The 9,079-nt window shown below is 30.7% G+C and overlaps 1 protein-coding gene across 1 annotated transcript; it reads left to right on the forward strand.

Annotated features, from left to right (window-relative positions):
* Window positions 1-684: 684 nt before the first annotated feature.
* LOC115879892 (phosphate carrier protein, mitochondrial) lies at window positions 685-7,981 on the forward strand. Its single transcript, XM_030896969.1, has 10 exons — window positions 685-805; window positions 1,536-1,650; window positions 1,713-1,823; window positions 1,877-1,978; window positions 2,039-2,157; window positions 2,220-2,418; window positions 4,343-4,469; window positions 5,732-5,855; window positions 7,137-7,262; window positions 7,565-7,981. Exons 2-10 carry the CDS (start codon window positions 1,566-1,568, stop codon window positions 7,646-7,648), a joined length of 1,077 nt encoding a protein of 358 aa, XP_030752829.1. The 5' UTR covers window positions 685-805; window positions 1,536-1,565; the 3' UTR covers window positions 7,649-7,981.
* The last annotated feature ends 1,098 nt before the right edge of the window (window positions 7,982-9,079 follow it).

A 9,079-nucleotide genomic window follows, 5' to 3' on the forward strand; every position in this document is an offset into this window, starting at 1 on the left:
CTTAAACGACAAACTAAATTATTTATTAATTAGGTGTTAATGTTTAAGTATGGTTTAAGTTTACTTTTATACAATGAAATTATATTAATATATCATGGATTTCTTTTGAAAGAAGCTCACAATATTTTTCAAAAAGCAATCGCCTATTTTTATAATAGGTGATTATAAATAAAAAAATGTTTATGACCGTTTAGTATTTGAAATTTTATTATTCATGTTTTACATTTTTTCCGTTTCTTGTCACAAATAGACGCACATCGCATACAGCCAAATTTCATCCTGTACTCCTTGGGTATTAGAAATTTTTTAAACATCTAAAATGTAACGAAATTGACAAAAATAATTAAATTGTAGGCAAATAGTACTTACATAAACCCAAGATATAGCGCAATCCAAAAACGGTCCTGATTCAAAATCCAGGGGATCTCCAACATCTGGAGGAGGACTTTCCTCAGCAAATAATCGTCCAACAGCGGTAAATAATGACGAAAACATTTTACTTTGTGACAGTTAACTTGAAAACACTATTCAAATTTTAACGATTTGTCAATGACAAATTTCGGTAGCCGCTGCTGGTAAAAATTATTTGTTAAAATATTCTGTGTAGAATATTATGTAACGTAAAAAACCTTATTTACGTACACCCCCATCCCTGCTTTATTCTGTCATTGACATCGTTGGCGATACACCCATTTTTTTGTACACAACTTCACGTGATACGTAATCTAAATTTGACAAGAACCTGCAGCGACCTTGGTTTACTTTACACTTTTTTGGGTGGTCGAGCTGTACAGCCATATTTACGGTGAGTTATTATTTAAAATTAATATGCATAGGTTTATTAATCCAAACATTTATTATCCTTAATTGTGTAATACTTTCTTTTCTGAATATTTTTATGTATTTAATTTTAAATAGTATTGTTCCCAATTCGTGTAATTGTAAAGTTTTTTTCCAAAAAGTCGACTTATGTAACCAGTTAATAAATGCAATTTTTGGCAAATATTCCATTATATCTTACGTAATAATATATAAAAATAGGGTTTCAATCAGAAAAAATGAATATTTTAGATAAAAATGGCTTATGTAAGCTATTATGCATAATATAATGTATATATTTAATTAAATTATAGATATGCTTCAGTTTACATAATACAATATATCACGAGGGTTTCACTATGTATTACCTGATTTTTAGGCGTTATTTAATATAACAAAAATGCAATTTAATACAGAATATTTTTTTAAAAAGCTATTGGTTAAAAGGTATAATATTTAATGATTTAAATCACGTGTATATGTGACATTTGAAGGTTATCTATTAGTTTGAACTTTTTGTCGTATATCAATCAATTTTTAAGATTGTGAATTCTATCTTCTAATTTATTACAGGTTTTGAGAAGTTTATTATGTATTTTTGTTGGTACAGTTTATTTATTAGTAGGTAATTGAGGATTTGTTAACTATAAACTATTATACACTCATCATAAAGCTCATATTCAATTATTCTTTAAGCAAACTGTATTAATTTACAGGCCCTAGCAGGAACCTAGAAAACACACACCATGTCACTGTTATCACTCCTTCCAAAGGCATGGTGCCAGAATAATGCAGAAAACGTTCCTGTAACACCTAAAGTTGAACAACAGGGTAACAAATGTCTGTTATATAAAAAATAGCTGTATTTTACGTATTTTTTTGACATTTCATAGGTCTGGTAAAGTCCTTAGTGGCAGGAAGAACTATTGCTGCTGCTGCTGTAGCCGAAGGAGACAGTTGTGAATTCGGTTCTCTTCACTACTTCGCACTTTGTGGTCTTGGAGGTAAAAAACTCTAAATATATCATAAAAAAATATTTAATTTGAAATTTTTATAGGTATTCTATCATGTGGAATCACTCACACTGCTGTAGTACCTCTTGATCTTGTAAAATGTCGTATTCAAGTAGATCCAGTTAAATATAAGTCAGTATTCAATGGTACGTTTCTTTAGGAGTTTTTTTAAATAAATTTTATAAATAACAACCTTTAATCTTTAGGTTTCCAAGTTACACTAAGGGAAGACGGTGCCAGGGGATTGGCTAAGGGATGGGCACCTACATTCTTTGGTTATTCAATGCAAGGGTTGTGTAAATTTGGACTTTATGAAGTATTCAAAGTAAGTAGTAACATATCAATAATTATAATACATTTTTTTTACTTATAAATAATTTTTAACAGGTATTTTATACTGATCTAATCGGTGAAGAAAATGCTTTCTTGTACCGAACCTGGTTATATTTAAGTGCTTCTGCCAGTGCTGAATTCTTTGCTGATATCGCTCTGTCACCCATGGAAGCGGCAAAAGTTAAAATTCAAACCACTCCTGGATTTGCCAACACCCTGAGAGAAGCTTGGCCCAGAATCATGAGGGAAGAAGGTAAACATTCAATAATAATATTTTTAATCAATCAATCATTCTATGTCTCATTGTTCCTAAGATTTCTTTTGTTAACAAAGCTAGGCAAAAATAAAAATAAAACTAATAGAATATATACTAAGCCTGGACAAAAAATAGTCAAACAGTAGCAATAAAAAAATAACATATACAGGGTTATTCAGTTCTTTTGACATGGAGTACTATAGTCAAATGATTAGAGTTTTAGTAATTGTGATGGGATCGTTGGGAGGACTACTAAAGCCACAATTTAAAATTATTTGCAAAAGGTACATAGTGTCCCAAATAAAAAATAAAAAACTGTGTTGTGTAGCTACAGTACCCTATGTCGTATGAGGTGAATAATCCTGTAGAAATATCATACAAACATGTTTATCATTAAAAGATATAGATCAAAGTTTAAAAAAGGAAAATATACAATTTAAAATAGATTAAAATGTTTACCAATAGCCAAATAAGTCAGATTCACTAACCATCAGCAAAATAGTATTTAATGCTATAATATTATAGAGATATATGCATTTAAAAACCACACTTTTGATGTATTTTCTATTCTCTAGTGTTAAAAATAAATGCTATATCAATATATTTGTAAATTCCAATGTAAAATTTTAGTTAAATGGAATTTTGCTATTTCACCTTACATACAAGTACCATTTTTTAGGGTTCCGTACCTCAGAAAAGGAAAAAAACGGAACCTGTACATTAATAAGACATACACAATGATACCTCGAAGATAAAATAAAAAAATAAATGAAACAGTTGTTATATTCATTTTATTTAGGTTGGCACAATAGATTCTTAAAATTATGGCATGTATTTTATCGCACCTTATGTAAACGGTAAATTGCGCGTGCAACCGAATTGCATGCCATTTTTAAAAATTGCGTTGCATCCAATTGCATCTAGTGTAAACACCGTTTAAATGAATATTTTTTCACAAAATGTATTTTTCACAAATCACCCCGTGTCTCAGAAACTAACGGCAATTTTGCAACGCGCTAAAAAGATCTCGGATGAGCATCAGAGAAAGCAACACCTCCTGAATTAGACACCCTGTATATTCAAAATATGTTAATATAAAATGTAGTACCGTTGGTTGAAAGAATTGGGAAGATACGCAACCTAATGGGCGAAGGCTGATTTGATTTCCCCTTGCATCTTAAGTGCTGTACGGTGGAGCCACCACCCGTTCTGCGGCCAACGCATAAAACACTTATTGTATCTAATTCGGCCAGTGAAGGCATATCGAAGACGGTGAGGAAGAAAAGCGACAATGTTGCCATATTAAAATGTGTAATATCTGTAATATATTTGACGAAAATATTTTTGGATGAGAAATTCGCGTTTATGTACTGAAAATTTATTCGTGTTAAACGTAGAATAAACAACAAAAATAATAAAATATATAGGTACTGAATATTTCGTATGACCGAAAAAAGTCATTTAGTTGCCTTGAAAATGACGATTATTAACATTTATCATAATATTTTACATACGAAATAACAGCGATCTTCATTTCCAAGCCAACTCTGACGGCGTTCTTTGTTTAATCATACAATATTTTATTAAATTGTTTGAATATAGAATATCCGTATTATTAACGTACTGTACTCAAAATCCTTAAATCTACGGATTAATTCGTAGTTCTGGCAACACTGTCTCTGGCAACCACCCACTGTCGACAGAAAGCAGAACTACGGTACAGAGTTCTTTATCCGCTGCGCTGTAAACGACATCAGACAAACTAATACTAAATATCGGACATCCTGACGGTATGGTCAGCTACGTCTTGGACATCTTTTGTGCCACGAAATCGCCCATAAGGTTGCGCATCTTCGTATTTCTTCAATCAACGCTAATTCGTTAATATTTTGTTATATATTAATAATTGTTTATGTTCCAGGTGTAAATGGTTTCTACAAATCTTTGGTTCCACTGTGGATGAGACAAATCCCATACACCATGATGAAATTCGCCTGCTTCGAGCGTACTGTCGAATTGTTGTACAAATATGTTGTTCCAAAACCCAGGTAAGAATCTAAATACCCTACAATCCAAAAAAGGCGTCAAAAACAGCTGGGAATGGCAATTGATGATAATTTTGGCTAGGTCAATCTCTAGACGTCATATACTTGGGCAGTACTTTTATTTTTTAATGGCGTTTACTGCCAATTGGTCTTAAGAAGATTGTAATTGATTTTTATGTGAAGTAAAAAATGATTTTTAATGGTGTGTAGTTTACAATTCTGTCTGGAAACGTGTTATCCTTTTTTTAATCTTAAGTTTTCTGTCAATTTTTATTAAATAACGCCTAGAGGTTGACCTCGCGAAAATTATCACCGATTGTTATTAACCAGCAGTTTTTGGTTAGGTTTTTTCAATAATATGGTGTAACTACATATAAAAAATGTCTATACCTATGTGGCGGATTCATCTTTCCAAAAAAAATCCTATATGGGTATGGGTATTTCGCCACTGCTAGAAAATCTACAAAATAAAATAGTTTTTTTTTGTAGACACTGCTGTGTTAATCCAACGGGGACTAATTGTCAGCAGCGGTTTACAAATGAACAAATTTGTCTAACGACCAAAAAAACTTTTCGGAAAGTTTATCTCTTTCCGTCGTCGGAAGCAAAAAAATGCAAAAAATAAAGAAAAAAAAACTATAAACGCCATTATAATAAAAGAAGCGATATCCTCTAAAAGAAAAATAAAAGAGACTTTTAATACAATCTAATAAAAATAAATGTATTGCTCATGCATCTGTAGTTGTTAGTAATGTATAGCAATCGCTTCTTTGATTTTAAAGAACACAACATAAATAAACATAACATACGTAAAAATTCAAAATAATCATACAGAAAGTTTGAAGCTTTTTTGTAGACGTTCCTGTTTTAAAAAAATTAAAGTATTTTCGAATAGTTGGAATTAAATATTTTAAATATATTTTTTTCTTTATTCTTTGTATTTTTTTGCTTCCGACGTAGTTTTGCTTAAACTTACCGAAACGTTAAGCATTTTTTGTCCGTTAGGCAAATTTGTTCATTTGTAAGCCACTGCTGACAATTAGTCTCAACTGGATAAACAGCAGTGTTTACAAAAAATAAATATTTTATTTTGTAGATTTTCTAGCAGCGGCGATATACCCATATAGGATTTTTTTGGAGAGAATAACGACATATATTTTATTAATGAATACTTAAAAATTCAAAAATAATATGAAATATTTCGTTTTTATTACAAAATAAATGTGTTTGATGTGACTTATTCTTAATTGGTGTTTCGTTTTTAGGGCTGAATGCTCCAAACCTGAACAACTTGTCGTTACTTTCGCCGCTGGTTACATCGCCGGTGTATTTTGCGCTATCGTATCTCATCCTGCTGATACTGTTGTCAGTAAACTAAATCAAGAAAAGGTGAGTGCAAAACGAATTCTAAATCATACCGTACTGGCAACTCTTACATTTGGGTCGGTATTTACATGTGTGGAAGTAAATCGCATAGGGATCTTATTAAGTCAGAGCGAGAGAAATGCGACGGTGCTGTTGCGGCGTTGCCAAATTTCTCCAGTACGCCTTTCCCTATCAAGTAAAATAAAATCACGATCGCAAACCGCTTAATTTTAAAAGACTTTTTTTTTGGAAAAGATAACTAGATAAAATTATTAGATATGTTTCTGAGCATCTGAAATGGAATTATAAGGATATCGTTAGGGTGTTCATATTTTTTATAACGAGAAAACGTCAGTAATCGCGATAATTTAAAAACTCAACTTTTTAACACGAACTCGAAAACTCAAGAACCACTTTAGATATTGAAACTTTTTTTTATTTTGAAGTTCGTATCTTTTACAAAATGTTTAAATGAGAAAAATTCAATAGGTTTTTTTTTTCATTCAAAAATTTTAAAAAACCCGTCCTTTACTTTTAGTGCATAGCAATTTCCAGCAATTGTGTAACTTTATTTGTTAAGATTTTCACATAATATCTGCGAAGAAAATACAGCAGAAATATTAAGAAAGTTTTTGAAAAAAACCTACAAGCAATTACTATTTTTAATAGGTTTCAAGATTTCGATTTTTGAATTCAGAGTTCTAATAGCGCGACCACTGTCAAACACCAACTCAATTCCACTTATTTTTACCAAAAGTGCAAGAGTTTCTAACTTGCACTTAAAAATTTACGTTATTTTGCTGGTGCCGATTGTATTCTTCTTACATACGGAAATCTCGACCCAAAACTTTAGCCCTTAGTATACAGGGTGGTCCGAATTGTATTCGGGACACTTCGACAGCATATTCTGCAAATAAAAATAAGTAAAAAAGTTCTATTATATTATAAAAAGGCTATTTCGGTTGTAACGAATGTTTTTAAAGATAAGTTATTATCATTTTAGAAGATGTTTATAAAAAAATTATGCACTAGTTCATTAAAACAAGTCTACCATTAATATTGCAAATTATTATTTATCCTCTCATAGTATATTCCTATTTAACTTTTTAAGATGTAATGGGCACTTTGTTTACTCACATGATTTCTGCTGTATTGTGCTTTGTTCGGAATTTTTAAAATCAACTGAAATGCACCAAGCCCATAAGTTTATTTTATTTGTATTGTTATTTTTTGGTAATTTAAATTGAGATTTACTTATTTCTGTTAGGTAATAAATGGTTATTTATTTATTTATTTATAATTTAGGGATCAACTGCATTGGAAGCAGCTAAAAAATTGGGTATGGCTGGTCTCTGGAAGGGCCTCACACCAAGGATAGTCATGATTGGTACACTCACCGCTCTTCAATGGTTTATCTATGATGCATTCAAGGTAATATTGATATAATTTAATTATCTTATTAATTAATTAATATTAAATTAATAATTAAAAATTTTTAAAATATGTTTTAAAACGCAAAACCCTACAAATCCTTAGGATTGTTTTATGTTAAACCTTTGAGTAAAAAGATTAACTTTTTTAATTTAAGTCGGCCATTTTTGGTCCACTTCGATTAAAGTTTTTTGATATGCTCCTTCCTTAATCTTTTTATTCAAAGCTTATCTATATTATTCGACTTTTTGTTCAAAGTGTACCTACACACAAAACGTTCTAACCTCCATTTGTTTTTTCAGGTGGCTATGCGCATGCCCCGTCCCCCACCCCCAGAAATGCCAGAATCTTTGAAAAAGAAGCTTGAGGCACAAGCTCAAAAGTAATGAAAGAAACCCCTTATTTTAAGAGACAGATATTATTCCAGTAAAAGAAAATTATATAATATTAAATTATTTATATTTACCATAATTTTTCACACACATACAGTATTGGTGTAAAAAACTAAAATAATTTTATCATCCAGTCTTATAGAGAAAAAAGTTAAGTCGCTACTCTTGTGTTATACTCGTTATTGTTGTATTTTTCTGTAATTTTAGATTGTAAATAGAGGCAAGTATAAATCTGCGGGAAACAATTTTCCGTGTATTTTTTTTTAATTTCAGTACATTGTTTGCTGGAAGAGATTCGGTAAATAAAAATACAAGATTTAGATGACAGGTGTATTAGTTTTATTTATCCATTCATTTTTGTTAAGCAAAATTCATTGTATTATATATTCAAAATTTCTGTCTTCAAGCATTATTTGATAATATATCGATATAGTGGAAACATTACTAATAAAATGACTGCACCAGGGATATGATCAAGAAGGAAGGAGCATATCAAAAATCTTAGGTACACCGCGATGGGCCTCAAATATGGCCGACTTAAATTCCGGTTTATCAGTATCGTTCTAATTTTATTTAAAAAATGTAAAACTATGATGTAGGGTAGACTCAATAATTTGTTGTTTTATTTTACGTTGTGAATAAATGTTGGTAGTTATTAAAATTGTTATAAAAATATATAATTCTAATAAAAATAGATAAGTTATAATAAGTATTTATTAACACAAACATCCGATACGCTACTGAAGCAGGTAAGTCAAATTAACGTATCTAAATTCTTTGACAAGTAATAAATAAAAGCTAAAATACAAAAAAATATATAATTTAGTTAATTTAAGTGAATTTCATAAATGATCGGTTTACTACACGTATGTATATTATATAGTCACTTACTAGCGAAAAGTTGTTCCATTATTTCACTCAATTTTTGCCGAGATCTACCGCCGCAAAACTATCAGTAGTAGAATAAATAACATAAAATAAGCTCCGTAAAGACTGAGAAATCCACAAAATTTCAAATCAAATTCAAATGTGTCAAATGAATCGTCAAACAGAACTGTCAAGGATCCCCACCCTAGAGTGCTTTTTCCGCCCACCATGCATGAATACATGGATATCATTATGCTCCTTCCTTAAGCCGGAGTCTCATGCATCCGAAATCCGATGACACGACGATCCGACGGTGCTCCTATTGGTCGAAATATTTTGACAACAATTTTTATCCGATAATTTTAACTAATCATCCGACGTCGTATAAAGTTAAATTTTTGTTTAACTTTTGTACGATATCGTGTGTTTTTAACCTCACTTTTTTGAAAACATTTGTTTTAAAAACAAGTTTAGTGGGAAGTGGGCAATTTCGGGATATTTGGCGAGGAAGTTGTTTTTATAAGTGGTTCTCTAATAAAACATGACATGAATCTCTAT

The sequence above is a fragment of the Sitophilus oryzae genome, unplaced genomic scaffold (assembly GCF_002938485.1).
Source record: "Sitophilus oryzae breed Bouriz unplaced genomic scaffold, Soryzae_2.0 scaffold_1000_pilon_pilon, whole genome shotgun sequence".
Classification (NCBI taxonomy): Eukaryota; Metazoa; Arthropoda; class Insecta; order Coleoptera; family Curculionidae; genus Sitophilus; species Sitophilus oryzae.